Here is an 18303-nt window from a genome sequence, read left to right on the forward strand (position 1 = left end):
TGAGCAGACTTTGTCAAAACTGAAGGGAAAGTGAGTTTTTGAAACAGTTGATGTGCTCACTGTGAGGTCAGTACCGCTAGATCCCTTTCAAAATAAGGATGTCTGTCAGCTGATCACAACAGCTCTGATTCTACCTGGAAAGAAATGGTCCTGTCATAATGTTTTAATTACCCGTTTGAACTCTAGATCCTAGAAATGCTCTTTCATTGGATGGGTCTGTGTATTGTTCTCATAACAAAAATTCAGTTTTTGCATGTGCAGTCTGTGCTTTATGGTGCTTGGAAAGCACTGCTGACCTAGGCTCGATTGTAAAGTGCGTGTCCTGTTGTACCTTAGGCATGTGTTGTTTCCTGACAACAGCCTCTTTCCCACTTGACTTTGAATTTCCAAATGTGTGTTTCTTAACTGTTTTTTGTATTTCTAAACCACTCTTATTGGCAGAGCGTATACTGAGACCATCTGAGAGCTGCCTCTGACCCCATGAGTCTGTTGGCAATGAATTTGTTTTCCAGGAATAGTTTACTTGTTTATTGTTATTTCTCTACACGCATAGGCATGCATGATTCCATAGCTGTAAGCAAATCTGAAATCTGTTGCAGCTATAAAGTAGGTTTTAGCCATTGACGCTGGGGAAATTATTGTAGTGGTGTCAGGACATTCCATGGAAGGTGGGGAGGAAAAAAAAAAATAAAATAGAGGAAAGTAACTGTCATATATTTGAATAGTTTGACACTTGTAAATTTAACCTAACTGAAACTTGCTTGTTCCATGGATTGATACCAAAAATAAAAGCAAACTGTCCTTATGAATGGAATTTCTATTTTTTCATAATTTTTTTCACGTGCCAGCTTTTATCTTTGTCCAGCAGGGTCTAAGCTCAGCTGACAATGAAATTGCGGTGGAGTTAGAGTTTCAGTAGGGCTGAATCATGTTTGGAAGTGCCTCCAAAGGGCAGTGTGTGATTACTCCAGTTTGTTCTGGTATATGGGAAAAGGAGTAAAGCACCTGGTTCAGCATAAATTTCTATTTATTGTAATACAGTGCCCTGAAGTATTTGTATGAAAATAAATTTCCAGAAGTGTTATGGAACTTTCTTATGGAACTGGTAACAGACTCTGGGTAACAACCCTTGGCTCTGAAATAAACTGAAGTCTTACTTTTGACTGCCACAGTGTGGAATCAGTAGCTAATACTAAACAGGATGGAAGATTTCCTAGTGAAGTCCAGTAGCGCAGATGCTAGTAATTCAAGAAAAAAATTGTCAGTGATTCGCTATGGGGGAAGAGCAGATAAATCGTAATTTAAGGGAGTTTCCTTGCCTTCATTGTCAGATGAGCCTGGGACTACTTTACACTGACACATGTAGGCGATCTGTGGTCTAACGGTGGGAGTCTTTCTCTTTCAGGTTCTGTGGGTGCCCTATTGTTGCCGTTGCAGCAAAGCCCGGTGGACCGGAAGCCCCAGAGTCTGAGAATCCACTAGGTGTTTCTGAATTAATTGAGGTACTTGCTGAATAACATAACAACAATAACATAAAAAGTGCTTGAACTTTTCTTTAAGTCTATTGGAGTACACTGTATTAGTTTCTAGAGCTCCTGCATTAATGTCAGTTTTAAGGAACCTGATTCTTGAGGGATTCCTTCCAGTGAACGCAGAAGTTGAGGTCCTTTTTCAACTACTAGGCTTCGATGCCTTTGAAATTAGCTGTGTCTTAAGAAACAGCTATCACACATATGGTGAAATTGGTTTTAAAGTTGTAAAGAATTATGAAGCGTAATGAATAAAAATAGCTTTAAAATTCTGCCAGATCCTTGGTAGGTGGTGTTTTATAATTGTACCACAGTTAAAAAACCAGTAAAGTTGTGAAGTCAGGCTCTCAAAACCCACCTGTTGGGAATTGTCTCCTTTTGTGTGTGTGTATTATGATCCAGTGTTTAAGTGCATGATTCCTTATTCTAAACAACCTGTACCTCATTCCTTGCACAGGATGGACAGGGCTCAACCAGTGAGCAGGTAGTCTGTATTTTGTTTTAATTCTCATTATTCACTGTGTGGCCTCCATGACTCCATTCAAATACAGCTCTGCATTCAGAATGATTAATTTCCCCCTGCACTTTTTTTTTTGCACACATCACTGGTCTTGAGCACTTGGAAACAGTTAATTTACTTCCAAAAGACCTATGGGAAGTGTAGAGGTGGCTTTAATCCATATTTAGATTGGGAAGCTGAGGCACAAAGGAGTTAAGTCCACTAAGTTTACTAATTTTGGTTGCCAAAATTAAGGAAAGTGGGAAGTCTTTGGAGACATGCTTGTGTTCAGATCTTACTACCTGCTAGTTTTGATTGCAACTGTGAGTGCTTAGCATTTCTGTTAAGCTTTGGGGTTTCTGTTTGGACAGTCTGAGGTGTATAGTCAGTGATTACCTGTGGAAAGTTTCATTTGTAAGAGAATACATGGGAGTTCTGGTGTTAACAAGTGTAGAATCCGTTCTCTAGAGGAGCACCACCTGCCTTCATGATGAAACCATCTTTCTCTGTGATACTCTGCCTTGCTTCCTGCATGCCTTGCACATCTGCAAAAGATAAAGCATGGCCTGGATTTACCCTGTGCCCTGAATGAGGTAGGGCCTGGAAAAAACTGGATGATTGTATAACTAATGTTATATCAGACCCATATGAACAAGAGAAGACTTTAAGCAAACTGATGCTTTACAGGTATCCTTAGTTACAGCAATGTGGGTTTGTTTGGGGTTGGGGTTTTTTTTGGCATGCATGTTTGAATACATTCTCAGGTTTACAAGAAACTAAGTTATATGACAAGTTATGTGGTATGCAGCTTATACTGTGAAGGGCAGGACACTTAAAATAGCTGTTTGAGAGCTGTTTGTAGCTTGTAGTAGACTTGTCACCCTTTCTGTGAATAAGCTTTAGGGAGAAGTAGCATCTTTGCCCTGGAGTGGTGCCACTGTTATCTGCAGACAGCAGAAAGTAGCTCTAAACCAAAGGTATCATTCTTTGCAGACTTTTTGAGGTCTGATTTGGATGCTTTGGATGCTGCCAGGTTTAAAATACTTGTAAATTGCTGTAGTTAGGGTGCAGCACCAGTCATCAAAAATCTAGATATGTCTGGCCCAGGCAGCCTGGCTTGTCCAAAGGCAGGATGTTCCTCATGGCTGCTGAGCACCCCAGGCCATGGGGATGTGATGTGCTGTGGTCTTCGAACAGACTTAGCAAGAACAAGGCTGCCCACAGCAATGTCTCCAGAGCTGGAGATAGGCAAGTCCTCAGTTCTGCCTTCATCTGGTTCCAGGTAGATTTTACTGGGATGTTTCCCAGGGTTAAAACCTTTGAAGGAAATACCCATGTTGCAGCTGTTTTTGTCAACTCTGAGACCTAATATTAGAAGAGCTGGCAAATGCTGTGCGAGCCCTGCCACTGAGCTTCAGGTATTATCCTTTCTGTCCTTGATAAGAGACTCTCTTCATTGTTCTGACATTACATCTTGGGCTTAACCTGCAGTTTCTGACCTTAAAAGCAGACATTAAAGGCAATGCCAAGTTTATATGCTGATGTAAGAGGCAGAGATCAAAAGTGATTTGAGGCAGGGGTGAACCAATTCCTCTGAAGCACTGTTGGGTACATGACTGCATTTTTATAATTTCTATAATAGGTCTGTGATGATATATTTTAAGAAATGTAGTATTTGTCAGCAAAACAGAAATCCTAAACTTGGAGAATTTCTCTAGAAAATGGTATATAGCTATTTTTTCTTAGTGGTTTGATCCTCCAAGAAGTGTTAACAGAAATCTGAAGGGGAAGTTGACGTTGAAAACTTATTCCAGTAAAATAATTTTTCTGGGAGGGGAGGCAGGGATGGGCTTTGTGGGGCACTAATATCTGTATATAAGTTCATTTTCACAAAATCCAAAAAAGCTGAAGTAGCAAAATGCACTGTAAAATTGTACTTGGGGAGGAGGGGCGGAATGACACATGAATGGGGATGTACAGGATTTTTTTTTTTTGCTTTGCTGCGGTGTTTATATTGAATTTGGCAGCAACTTTATCGCCAGTGCAGTTTTGCTAACCAAGCTAAATGTGCAGCACCAAATCTTTCTAAGGCAGAAAATCGAACTGTTCCTACCGCTATGTGTGTGTCTCCTCTGTGGCATGCAGTTAATTTGACATTGGTGTGTTCTAAGCTCATTGGGGAGATGCCTGAAATCAGTAAAACTGCAAGCTTGTTCAATCAATCATCCACTTGCCTTCCTTTTGCTGTATGGCTGTCATGACTTTTCACCCAGGCATGGTGCTGCTTTTATCTTTTTTTCAGGTCCTGAAGTCTCAGGCTTACCTGCCATCAAGAGACCCCTCAGGACACTTCCTTATGGCAGTCGACCACTGTTTCTCTATCAAGGGTCAAGGCACGGTGATGACAGGGACTATTCTTTCTGGCTCCGTTAGCCTTGGTGACAATGTGGAGATTCCTGCCCTGAAGGTGAGTCTCTCATTTTCACTCCCCCTGGCTTTCCTGATAGCAATAGCCACTCAACAAAGAACAGTGTGTTCTCTTCTGATCTGAAATTATTCAATTATTTTCAATGTCTGTTTTTGGTGGGCTTTGGGGATTTTTTGGTACTATACTATAAGCCAGCTTATAATAGGAAGAGACAGAGATTTTTTTAAATAAGGCAGCTGCTAAAGTTACCTGCTCAATTTTAGTTGAATGAAGACTGACCTAGATTAGTGTGTTAGACTTTCAAATTCAGAAGAGCAAGGTGGGCACGTTTCCAAGATAGGACGTGCCCAAGGACTGAACGAGGTTTGAGTGAGGTTACTTTCGAGACATGCTGCAGTGAGAAGGCTTGTAAAAGAATCTGACCAGGTAGGCTTCCTGAGATGTCTGGAAGCACAGGAAATAACAAGAGGAGTCATTGAAATGCTTTTGATGAACCTTCTCTTTTGTTTGCTGGGGCTTTAATTGATGTTGGTATATTCAGGGAGAATGCTGGGATGCAGTGTGTGACTTGCTTGCTGTTGGGCTTTTTAGAGAGTCTGTAGAAAGTTAAGAGGCCTTTCAGTGGCCTTTGAACTGTGTAACTGTTACTGTTTTATTAAAATATATTAATCCTTTAAAAGAAAACAAGGTGACTTTATGCTTGGAACAGGTGAAGCCTATTTCACAGATGCTGATTTGGATTGCTCTGACTTTCCCTTTGTATTAATTACCCAAAATGAGTCAAGACTTGAGGAGCATGTTGTAGCTGCCACTTAAAGTGGACCTAGCCAGTTAGGTTCTACAAGTAGGCAGGCTTTTGGCTGAACAGGCCTGGAACAAGCCTTTTGGTGCTGTCAGTATTCTCCTCAAGTCATGTTACTATAAGGACCTTATTCTTTTGTTGAGTGAACATGCTGCTTTCTCTTTTTTGCCTGTACTTTGTGGGTGAGTGAAGGACTGAGGCATTCTGGTTTCACCTGAAATATTTTGCTGATAGCTGATAATTAATTTTTGGTCAGCCTCTTCTATGATACTGTGGTCATCTAGCTTATAGCATGTCGTCCTTTGCATAAGTGATTTGCGTGATACGCACGGCATCGTGTCTGCTTCCCCAGTGGAGTTCCTCGTCGCCCATATTCTCATTTGCAACATACAGCTCGTTCTGGGAGCCAGTCTCATCATTTCTGCAGGGAATATGCTTTGCTGGGATTGTAGCTCTTGTTTTAACCTCTCCTTCTTTCCCCTTGCCAGAGTTCCTTCCGCTTTCTGTTGTGTCCTGCTTGCTGTCCTGGGCCTGCCTGCACAAAGGGGTCCAAGGAGGGGCAAGTAATCAGGAGTTCAAGGCTAATGAGTGCTGAGTGATGGCTCCTGCCCAACGGGGCCCTTGGGTAGCGAAGTTTAGCTGCTTTCCTTTTGGCATAGCACTGGCCAAACTTCCTGTCGCTTTGCACTCTGGGAGATTGAGTGAGACAGAGTAATTATTTCTTGCAAAGAAAGAATGTGTAACTAGGTTATATCTGGAAATGACTGCTTAACTCTTCATGTATAGCCCGAGAATGTTTTGGGGAAAGATGTTTAGGAATTAGTCTGCTCGTTGAGAATCTGTATGAAGGGGGAAATGACAAAAATATAGCGAATAACTTGCATATTGCAAATGGGTTTTTAAAAGGACAGTAGGAAAGGCTTTAAGTGGAACTTTAAAAGATGCTTTCTTCCCACTGGGGGAGCAGTGAAGTGAAAGACAAGTTAGCAGGTAAACAGGTCATTGACAGAGAGCAGCCAGATCACTTGGCTTTTATGGCATTAACAACTTCCCTCGAAGTTTTAGTTATTTTTAATTGCTGTTAATGACTTAATCCTTCTACTGCCTTATGTGAAGTAGATGCTTCTGTACCTCTGAGTGGTAACATCGGTGGGCAGAGTTTTGCATTTTGTCTTTTGCCATTAGCAGCTTGTGAATATTCATGTTTGCACTGTACAGGTATGGAAACCAAGGTGCAGTGAAAGGAAGCAACTTTTGTAAGTTTGAGTTGTGTGTTGTACTTACCCCTGCTAGCATTGTGCAGAGTTGGGTTAGGATACCTATAAAAGGTCAAACCTTTCTCAGGCCTGCAAGGTAATGGAGGAAGCACATTTCACAACACACTACGGTTTATGACTCTCTCTAACCTTTTTTTGCCCTGACCCTATGGTAACTGAGATTGACAGCTGGTGCCCACTGGGCATTTAGGGACATTACAAACCAGCTGCTTTTTAAATTTGAGGAACCCTCTCACCAAATGAAGTGGCATCACCTTCCAATTCTACTAATGGACTTCGACATCTTTGACCGCTTGAACCTGCACAAAGGAGGGACACAGCAATTAAAAATAAACAGTGACATTCTCAAACGCCCATGCTTGTTCTGATTGAGGCTGAGAGCACCAGCAGTGCATGGATTCCTTTATGCTGTTGCCTATGTAAATTGCCATCTGGGGTTGATTATTCATATAGCGAAAAGAAAAATTGTATATATGTGTTTGGCAAAAAGCTTTGACACAGCGAACAGTTCACTATCCAATTGAGTTAGTACTATTTGCTCACTAGCACTTGAAATCCACCTTGAAGAGCATGAACCTAGGATTTCTGCAGCAAAAACGTAGTGTTGGCAGAATTCCGAATGTCCTTTAAGATTATTTCGGTTGCCTTTCAATCTCTACAGTCTTCTAGTTTATACACTGTAACAACTTGTGACGTTTTTATTTCTGCTTTATAAAAGTTCCTGGAGTTTGAATGGTAAGGATTTTTTTTTCAATATAAATTCATTTTATTTTACTGATAGGTTTGGCTATATAATCACTTCAAAATAGTTAAGTGACCATAAATGTCAAATTCAAGCGCTGCTATGTCTTTTTATAGAATACTTTAATTGAAAAAGGAAAGTGTGTTTTTTCATTTTTTTTCAGTGGGAGAGAAGTATCTTTACCTGCCTTATCCAGGTGAAAAAAAAAAATCATAGTAGCTTAAGAATAGCAGCTAGTTAGAAGGCCGATGCAGAACAGGCAAGAGCCAGGACTCTTGTCATTGGTTGTCTCAAAACAACAAAAATAATCCTCGTGTGAAAAGTAATGCAAAATGTTGTGTGGTTTGTGGTTTTCCTTCTGCCCTGTGTTAGTGATTCTAGTTTTGGATTGCACAGTTGCAAACACATTACAAATACTGGAAGACTGGGTAAAACAGATGATAGTATGTTAATATTCCTTCAAAGATATTTTAGGGCACAGAAAATGTTCCAGGTTGGTTAATAAGAATCACTCTGTCCTAAGAGTTGTGAAAGATGATGGTCAAGTCTGAATTGAGTGAGGAAGCAGAGATGATAGACGTACACAGTCAATGGATATAACTCTGGTCATCCCAAAAGTGTTGACTCAGCATTGCCTTACCTGTGATCAAGTGCTGCAGGTATATAGCAGCCACAAAGCATGTATATGGCAGCCAAGTACAAAGACCACCGTTGGGTTTTTCAGGACTTGTAAGAAGTAGAAACTTCTTGCTTTGTATTCAAGTTCCTATTTGTTCTGTGTAATTATTGGCAAATGTTAGAGCAAGTTGATGCAAGCCGAATGGCTGGTGGATGTTAATAGCTCATTGGAGCATATATAAAAGTACAGTGTGCTGCCATTTTGTACTGCAGTTTGTCAGAAGTTCATGAGTGCCTTGAAGGCTGAGTAGCTGCGTTATTGGTAAATGGTCATGTTGATGTTTATCTGTAGGGGGTCATGTGGGGATTTTTGCTGTGTGCTGAAGCTGAATAATGTATCTGGTGTAATATAGTACGAAGTTATTTCTCATGTAATAAATCCTGTGGACACCCAATTCTTGGACTGACCTTGCAAGATGCCTCTTCAGACATAGTCAGATTTTTGATCTGCTAGGCGTGGTTGAGCTGTTACCATTAAAGGGGAAGAGGAATGTTCATATCGGGTCCAACCTTCACTATCCCTGAGGTTTGCAGTAGACAATTGCGGTTATTTATGTTGAGCATTTCAATCTCAAAAGTTGCGAGCGTGTTTATGAAGTCCTTCTCTTGTAGTTGGAGAGTAGTCATCCAGGCATTTCAGTACTCTGATACTTCCAAGAGGTCACCAGAGACATCAAATATGAAAAATGTAAGAAACTTGCTTCTGTTTATCTACTTAAGTCTCCTAGTAAATGAGAGGGTCAGTTTAAACCAGTAGTGGATTCTGTTTTGGCAAGAGTCTATTTGCTGTCAAATTATATTGACTTTATGAACTTTTTAAGCAGTAAGTGTGATACTGAGAAGCTTCATGGTTTCATGTACTTCCACTATATGAAAAGAGATATCTTTTTTTAAGCTTCTCTGTTGGCTAGATAACCTTGGTCTGTTTTTTGGCAAACTGTAGTTCTTATGGCTCATCCAACAAAAAAATTCTTCAGTGTCTGATAGAATAACCCAAATAGTATGTGCAAGGCTATATCCTTCAAACCACCATAGCTATTAAAATCTTAACAGATGCATCTGCTTTCTCCCACATGAGTACTTCAGTCTATCTGATGTCCCAAGACCTCTGATTTGTGAGATTTAGTATATAAAAGTAGTAAGAACTAATTTCAGTGTATTTAAGGACTTTGTGCACAATCATAGAGTTGCACATTTAAGTCTTGTTGGAGAACGTTTAAATCTCAGAAAACGAAGTTGGATCAAACCTCGCTGCATTGGATCACGAAGACACTTGTATGTGGACTTTCATGGTGAAATCTTAAATATGTTTTTATCACTTTCATTTTGCATTCTTTGGTCTTAGTAATATACTGCTTCCAAATTTCAGGCTATCTTGACTGGTTTTTGCATTGCAAATAGATAGAACCCTTGCTAAATTTTCTGAGTGTGTGTCTGCTGTTTCTACATCTGTGTGTTTTTCCCAATGCTGCTTGGATTTTTCTTGCTCAATACTGATAAAAACAGCCTTTAAAATGCTACAGTTCATCTACTGTGGAAGAACTCAAGCTTGCTTAGAACATTTTCTTTTCATTGAAATGCTGTGAAGAAGGGCAATCCAGAAAGTTGAGGCATAGGGGAGAATTAGTTAAATGTAACTGGTAAAATCATGAAAAGGCAGTTCATAATACATATTTTAATATGTGGGTGATAAAATACAAGAATCTTAAATCCTAAATCAATAAATTAAACATATACCCATAATGTTATACATGCGGTTTAATTCAGTACAAGTATTGAACTGTTTCTTTAATTGTCTGCCACTTCTAAGGCATGGGTTGTGTTTTTTGGAGGCTTTCTTCTTTCCTAGAAAACATCAGTGTGAATCCTACTGGTTTTGCATCTGCTGTGGCATTTACTTAAAAGCAAAACATGCAGGATTTGGCTTACACTGGAAAGTATTCTGCTTTCAACATTTAGGATGTTATCAGTTGTTTTGGAAGAATTAAACTCCTCAGCACAGTTCTTTGTGGTTAAGTAAAGGATTAAAGACCTGATCCAGTGCCTGTGGAATGAAATTTAGATCTGGCAATAAAAACTTCTCAAATCTTTTTGGCTCGATCTCTTGAAAGAATAAGAGTAGCAGATGCTGAGCTCTTCTTAAAGATCAGTTCCTTCATTTTCAGTGTATGGTTTTGTAACTTTTTTACTGTTTGGTTTTTTGGTTTTGTTTTTTATTTCTGTTTTAGTTCACACTTTAAAAAACCAAACCAGCCAACACCATCCCCTCAAAAACCAAACTCAAGACTCCAAAGAACAGAATCCATTTTAATTTTGTACTAAAAAAAAAAAATCATCTAGTTAACTTTAGACTTTAAAAAGACTCAGTGATAAGAACACTGAGATTTGTATGTTGCTATTCTTTCACTACCTGTTACTGAAGTACAGTAGTTTAGTTCGTGTTGCTTGCAATTTTTTATTAAGTATCATGTAGGTACAGGAAAAAGAGGGAACAAGATCAGGCATTTGTGTGTTAAGGTTTGTTTTATTCAGGACCAGGGATAAGACATAATAGAGGGGGGAGCTGGATATGTATCATGGGGTTTTTATTTTATTTCTTCTACTTGGTCAGAGCAGAAGGAAGGAAGCCAGGGGGAGAGCAGCCAACCTGAGCAGTGCTAATCCAAACCATATACTGTATTTTTGGAGCTTGTGTGTCTAATGTGATCTCTGGAGGCAGAAAAGTGGCCTAGCCAGTGCTGGCCAATTAACTCTTCAAATACAAACATTTATCTGCAGCTTTTCTTGGATGTCTAGATGTACCTTATGCTCCCTGCCAGCTAGAGACAGTTGGGATACAGATTGCCTTCTAATGAGGTAGAAGAATTACCTGAAGTATACGTTTCTTCCTACAGTGAATCCGAAAAGGAAGAGAGTCATGTACAATTTCTGCATTGCTTCTATCTACTTAAGCAATCTTTAAATGACTGTTTGGGATCTGGGCTCCACAGGGAAGGTGTGGCATTGCTGGATCAGTACTGTTCTCCAAGGTAGGCTTTAACTTGTGCAGTATTTCTGTGATACTGATTGCTTGTTCAGGGTTAGCTGCAGTGCTGACTGGTTGTGGTTAACACATGAGATAATTTGAAGTGCATATTTTGTGTTATTGCTGCTCAGATAATTTTGTCTTAATAGTTAGTGCAGAGAGTTATTATTGCCTAAGAACTGGTACTCTGTTCAGTGGGGTTCAAAGTTAAATATAGGGTCACCTCGACTCTGAGTAGATGAAAATACTTTGAGAGATGAACATCATATTTTTATTTGATGCAATGACTGATTTTCTTAGATAAATCAAATTGAATTTCTTCTGTCCGGATTTCAGTAAATCATTTGTTTCATGAGAACTGTTAGAAAAGCTGAAGAAAATCGTTACAGAAATATAAGGTGAGAAAGAAACAGAGCTGAAGAAGAGGGAACCAGTGGACTAATGTGAAAATTCTACAGGTAGAGTTGTCGTGAGGTTGGTCTTGGCACTGAAGTGTAATAGTTTCACTAGTGACTGTTGCATGCACCCTTCCATGCATGTAGGTGCTCTCCATAGTAGCGTGCCACATCACTGTGCTCTCCTGACTAGTTCAGGATGCTGGCAGCTGCAACTTCCCCGAGTAGTCTATGATGCTCAGTATTCTGTAGCTATTTGGGAATTACCAATATACTGGGTTGCTGGATTTGCTGGAAGAGCTCAGTATCCCAGTGCAAGAGAGTGCCACAGCTGGAGAAATGGAATATATTCTTGTATGTCGTACTAGTGACCAGTTTGGCTTCAGTAGGGAAACATATTTAAGGATAAACAAATATGTAGGTGTTTGATACCAAAACAAAGTTGAAAAGAAAACCAAACATCTAATAAGCTTTTAAGATGATACCTGACATTTAGATTTCTCTCTATTGCTTTAACTTCCCTCATCTGCTCATTCAACTTTTTCTACTGCCTATTTCCATCTTTCTCCATCTCTAGCTTCTTTTCCAGTCTCAAAGTTTGCTCTTCAGAGTGACTGATCTTTTCCACTTACACCACAGATTGAAGAAACTTTTTTATCCCTCCTTTTTCTAGGCTGTTGTTGCAGCTGCAGTTGTGTATACTTCCTTCCCCTTAAGTGCATCTTTGCTTGAAACCAGCATCATCAGGGTCAGATGAGAAAACTTGGGATGGTATTTTTGAACTTGTTTCCATAGACTGAAGCTAGAGTGGATCTGGTGGGAGAAAGGACAAGACTTGATAAACATTGAGTGGTGTTATCCCTTCAAGGGCAGTTTCTGAAGATGAATAAGCAGGTTTCAAGACCTCTTCTACAGGATGTGCTGGCTACTGATTTCCTAGAGCTAAATGTCCTGCATTTATAGTTTGAAAGGGAGTCCTGGAGCTATCTAAACTGAGTACTCTAAGCAATGGCGCTGTAAGCTGTGTACAGGAGGAAAAAGGTCTTATGGATGACTTGAGCCACAACTGGGATGCAACTGAACAAAAACATGTCTGTTATCCTGGGGCTTAGTAGGTAACATATTTCCTGTTGAGCAGTTGCTGCTCCAGTGATCAAGTGTTGTGTTCCTGGGTTTGTGTACCCTGGGGTTCAAGATTAGTTTGAAACTAAGTTAATGGACATTTCTATAGTGATCACTAACTTTCATCCAAATGCCTTTTTTGTTTAAACTTTATGGTAACTTTTTAAAGCAAAGGATGGCTGGTTTGTGTTTGCATAACTTGTTTGCTTAAGCATTGCTGCTACCAGGTCATTAACTTTATTTTTTATTTCTTTTAATTTATCAGGTAGAATTGTTCTCAATTCAATTGAAAACAGACCCACATGCATGCGTACATACCGTTTGAGCAGAAATCTTACTGGAACGCTTGAATAGTAATTGGAAAGGTAACCTCCTATATGGTAAACATAGCTTTCACATTGCATTCCTGCTGTGAATGTAACTTTAATATGAGTAGGCTTAGTTAGGGAAGTGAGTAACTATCATGTTTTAAATGTTTAAGTTCAACTGCTTGAGGCTTTGGCAGAAGTTCAGTAAGCAGAACGAAGGAAGGGAATGTCACTTTTTGTTCTTCCTTGGTCATCCATACACAGTACAATTCCTCATTTCATCAGGCTTTTAAGCAGAACAATTCAGCAAGCACTGCATTAACTAAGCCACGGTCTGTATGTTATAGAGTTCTGCTCAGATCTGGGCACCAGCAGAAAAAGGATCTGAATATTGAAAATGTTATTTAACCAAGACCGTTGAAGATAAACTTCTTGATTTGACCAAAAGCCAGAGGAGCGTGGACTAGTGCGTAAGTGCCCAGGAATCTATAAGCAATCTGTTATCAGAGCACCTTCTTGAAGGATTATTATAGCACCATAGGAAGTCTTCTGGATTTCATGGCTTGTACTATGTGTTCCTGAGGTGACCCCATTTATAAAACTCTAAATTTTATTCTTTGTTATTACTATGAAAATTATATGGAAGTGACTTTGGTTTTTAAACATTTGTTTAGCTCATCACCTGAATCTGTTGCCATGTGCCTGTGACAATAACATGTATTGTTGAAACTAAATGTAAGATACATCTCTTCACTAGAGTATTCCCATAACTTTATATTATAATAGCTGGTGCAGTTTGAAATGAAAGAAAAAGTAATACTAGAGTGCCAATATTTACAGTATCAGCTGGAATAATATAATTATGTAAGCTGCCTAGATAGTTCTGTGATGAACATGATATGAATGCTTAGATACAGATTTTCATTTGCAACTGTCTGAAATGAAAACTACAAACTCCCAGGCTCTTCATGGTTGTAAAGATTAGCTTGAAAGCATATGCCATAAAATGCAGTTGGCTTCTCTTTATTTCTCCTCTAATGAATACATAATCAAGAATAAATGTTTCACACGTTAGAAATCACAATGAAAAGGTCAAATAGCCTTTTTAAAGAGTCACTGTAGCTAATACATCTTTAAATGCTTAAATTTTAGACTTAAAAACTACCAGGCCTTTGTGAAAGTTAGATTTAGTAGTTGACCTGTTTTCTGTCTAGGCAACCTGTTTGTTAAGATACATTCTATATATAGGGTGCATAATAGATTCTGCAAAAGGACGGCAGAGATGGCCTTACTCCTTGTTCAGTTTAGGTGGCAGAAATCAGCTGTGAGAACAGGTTAACTCATTGGAAGCAATGACTCTGTTACATATGCAGACATTGTATTTTTATTTATTCAGCAGAAGAGATAGAGGTACTTACTGAAAATGATTCAGAAGTTTGTCATTAAGTTTTGAGGTTTCAGAACCTCTGGAAGTTTTTCTGCTCTTTCTCAGTATTCATCTAACTGCTTTGGTTGTGTTTTCTTCATTTCAGCTACTATGTTGTAGTTGCTTTTTCTTAATATTATATTCATTATATAATGAATTTCAATGGGCTTTAATTCTAACCGTCCCTAGAAGAGGTTTTTGTCTGATGTGCAATACCCAGCATATAGGACTGCAACAAGTTAAATGGTGGCTTAGGGAAAAAAAATGCTATTACAAATCTGTTCAGTTTTGAAATACAGCTATTATTCATGTGGTATTTTCTTTGCCTAGTTGAAGACATTGATCCTTCTTGTGGAGATTAGTTGACAATAATTTAGAGTCTTCAGGAAGTGAGGAATATGCAGGTATACCACAAACGCTCAAACAAAACCACAGAGAAGAGGATTGTAAGGGGAAACTTGAAAACATGTATTTTTAGTAAAGGATGGAAATAAATGCCCAATAAGACTAAAATAAATGCCCAGTTTAGACTTTGAGTCAATGTAAAGCAACACCAGTTAGTTCAGTCTAAATGCAAAGAAGTATACAAATCTTTGTAAAAATAAAATAAAACACCAAATCCCACCCTGGCCTATCTTGCATCAAGTTTTAGGAGAGAATTGTAGTCGGGAGGTGATTGAATAAGAACAATGTTTTGTACAACGTGTTTTTTCAAATGTCCCTTTTCTGTTGTTGATGTGATGCTCTTGTTTGGGGAGAAACAGTTGTTTGTACAAAACGTATTAAGATGGCAAGGATCCTCAAATTAATGCTTCATTCCGGTCTTGTTAAAGGCTACTTGATTGCTTGGGCTGTAGAGGAGGTTAAGTGTCTTTGCCCAAGGGTAGGTCTTTAATCTCCTGTGGGTGGAAGTGGAGGAAGTTCTCTAATGTGGTGATACAGAGTGGGATCCGAACTTGCTCTGAGCCTCCCTCCCATGAGGCTTAATGTGAGCCTGAGATGCTATGTAAGATTGAAGTTCAACGTAATTTATTCTGATGTGTTGCTATTTCTGAGGCATGCAGTTCCTTAAATAGTGGGGAAAATGCTGGAAATCTCCAAATTGGTAGAAATCGTGTGTCTGCTTTTCCTTACAGCAAGTGCTAACAGATTAGTTGAGGCTTCTAAGATAGATTTGTAGTCAAATGTGGGTTTTGTAGTTCAAATTTTTTTCAAGTCTTTCTTTGTGTCCTTGCTTTGTTTTCCTCTTCACTTTTACTGCCCACCTGTTCTATCTGTTGAGGTTGTTGAACTTCCATTTTTAATCTGCTTTCCAGATGTGTGATATGTGCAGACAGCATGTCAGTGGTTGTCCTCCCTGAGATCGCAGGCTCTATCCCCACTTTTAGAGAGGCTCTTAAAGATTTTAAAATCTGTGGGGGAGGGGGGATCTTTGCAAACTTCAGGTTTACTGTTGTGAATATAGATGATAGAGGTAATAACAGTAACAAGAATATGTTTAGGGAAGACAATTCTTGGCTTCAGTAGCCTCTGCCTCTTTAAAATGTGTATGCTGAACTGATTTGGTGGATTACCAAAAACGTTGAGGATATTATCTTTTTAAGGGATGTTTTTGGCAGGAAGCTAAGAAATATTTTTAAAAAATACACTAATTTTCTAGTAAAACCACACATGTGAAGGTAAGGGTTCTATTAACTTTATTATTATTTTCAAGGATTTGGGGACTCTCTTAGTTTTTTGCACAAGCTTCCTGTTGTGATAGGAAAAAGCGTGATAAATTGTGTTTGGTATTGGGTTTTTTGTTTGGGTTTGGGGGGGTTGTTTTTTTAATAAGGGTGATTCTAATTCTTGTCTTGAGGATTGTATGAAGCTAGTATTGGCAAGATGTTTTACAGATTCATATGTGGGAAGAGAGATGGGCAAAGCAATTTTTGCATCAGACTTAAGCGTGAGGAAGAAAGAATAGTTAACATTAAGGCATAGTTTTGTGGTTATGGTGTGACTCACAAGAAAGACTTAGGCCATCTGACATGTACATTACAAACAGTTGTAAAAACATACTGTTAGATATCCACAATGTGTAGTGGGCTGAGTTAGTGTTCTTTTGAATCCATAATATTAAAGTTATCTGGCACAGTGAGTGTAACTCCACAAATCAAACATTGCATTATTGCTTTTTGTTTTAGGTTACGTTGTTGTCCCTGATGGACAAGATCCTTTCTGATCAACTCAGCAGTGAAGTTTTAATCCTGCCTTTCATTTGTTCAGTGTCATCTAGCTATGCTGACACCAACCAGGGCTCTTTACTTGGGTCAGGATTTAGATAGACTTCACCAGAGAGAATACAGTGGTGTGATTAAAATTTTTATAATTATGCACAGTGCTTTACAATATGCATGCTTGTTTTCTTGGTATTTTCCTGTATATGGAAAATGAAATTTACAGAAGGTTAGATTTATGTGTTTGTGATTTATGTGTTTAAGTTTTCCTTAATGTCTTTCTCAAATGGTGTGATGATAATTTTCCCCCATGTGAACCTTTATATAACTATAGTTTTGAACCTCTTGGCCATGTAGAAAATGAGTCTTGTATCTTCCTCATGTTTCCTGTAGCATTAAAATTTCTTGGGAACTTTTGTTCAGAATTTGAATTAATATATCTTGTTTTCTGTTTTTAAAAGTAATGGCTTCCTTAGCTCAGCTTCAGCTTTGAAGGAGACATTATAAACATTAATAGCTTTAAAAGAAGCTTTTCGGAAACTATGGTACCTGTGGTATGTGCTATATGTAAGAGCGTTTTTATATTTTCATTTTGGAAAAGCTTTCTTCTAGAAATCTACAAAGATGAGCTTTTTTCACACTTTTGTGATAGTGACTTTAAGGTCTGCTTCAGATTCTGTTTAATCTTAGCATTAACACAGTTAAGGCTTCATTCTGTCTTTAAATCCCTTCACAAAATAAAGGATTCTATCTATTGGTTTTTTTTACCTGTGTTTGTAAGTTGAATACTAAGACTTTGGTAGGTTGATATAGAAGCTTTGAATGGCATGTTAAAAAAAAAAAAAATCTTCCCTGTGTCTAGCGATTCTAACAAGTGGGATTTGTTTTGAGAAACTGCCCGTGTCTCCTACACCGATAATAAGAGGAAAGTCTTTTCACTCTTCAGAGTGCAGAGATGGCACAGGACGTCTGGAAAGCCAAGTGTGTTGGGTTTTTCTGTGGGGTGGGGTTTTGGTCTTGTTTTGTCAGATTTTTCTAATACGGATGCTGAAAGCTAGCATCATAGAGGAAAACAGACTGTCAGAGATGCTAATTATCCCAGTTACCACTGAAATAATTTGCAACCACAAGAGCTCAGTGTTCATGGAAATCAGGCTGCTTTTGTTTAATGATAGATTTAGTTGTTAAGTGGTAAAAAATGGCCAACAAAGTACTGTAACTTTTTTATTTGTACTGTTAAAATGATGCTCCAAGTACTTGAAACTTGTGACAGTAATCCCCCTGCGTGCCCTTTGCCTCCCCCCCCCCCCCCAAAAAAAAAAAAAGTTTAGGTCTAAGACTCCTCTGTTACATTTAAGGAGCATATTAGATGTGTTTCTCATGTGCAGTTTTTTGTGTGGAAATTCTATCTAGTTTGAGTTCGTAGCACTCTGATAATGATCAGAATCCTGCAATAATGAAAAATAAATCAGTGCTGGAACAGGCAAATATTGGGGCTTTTGAACTTTCAGAGTAATCTTTTATCATGTTTTTGTTCATAAATACAACAAGCTTTAGTTTCTGTGAAGCAGACGGCTCAGTGAAAATGGGAGAAGCTGAAACCAGCGCAGGCAGGTGTTGAGCAAATGTCTCCAAGTTCTCACAAGGCTTGTGTTATGGATCTTCCATTCTTTTTATTAATCTGCTCAGAATCTCACTTCTCAGATTTGGACTTAATTGCTGGGCAATTCTGTGACGTAAACATCCAGATGTGTACCTGTTGCTTGCATCTGTTTCCAGGCAGTGTTCCAAGTAAGATTTGTTTACCCCTTGTGCATCCCAGGCTCATGCAGGTACCTTCTCCTCACAGCTGG

The 18303-nt window shown here is 38.8% G+C and overlaps 1 protein-coding gene across 4 annotated transcripts in view; it reads left to right on the top strand.

The window, feature by feature from the left end:
• The window catches only part of EEFSEC (eukaryotic elongation factor, selenocysteine-tRNA specific), a 124991-nt gene that overhangs the window by 35633 nt on the left and 71055 nt on the right, over positions 1-18303 (top strand). For 2 of the 4 annotated variants that reach the window (XM_054838456.1, XM_054838454.1), the window contains exons 3-5: positions 1406-1502; positions 1987-2013; positions 4331-4495. In XM_054838456.1, the coding sequence (XP_054694431.1) occupies positions 1406-1502; positions 1987-2013; positions 4331-4495 (289 nt within the window). The remainder of the gene's footprint in view (positions 1-1405; positions 1503-1986; positions 2014-4330; positions 4496-18303) is intronic. The other 2 variants (XM_054838455.1, XM_054838457.1) reach the window with 2 other exon arrangements.

This window comes from Grus americana, chromosome 11, assembly GCF_028858705.1.
Source record: "Grus americana isolate bGruAme1 chromosome 11, bGruAme1.mat, whole genome shotgun sequence".
In the NCBI taxonomy this organism is placed as follows: domain Eukaryota; kingdom Metazoa; phylum Chordata; class Aves; order Gruiformes; family Gruidae; genus Grus; species Grus americana.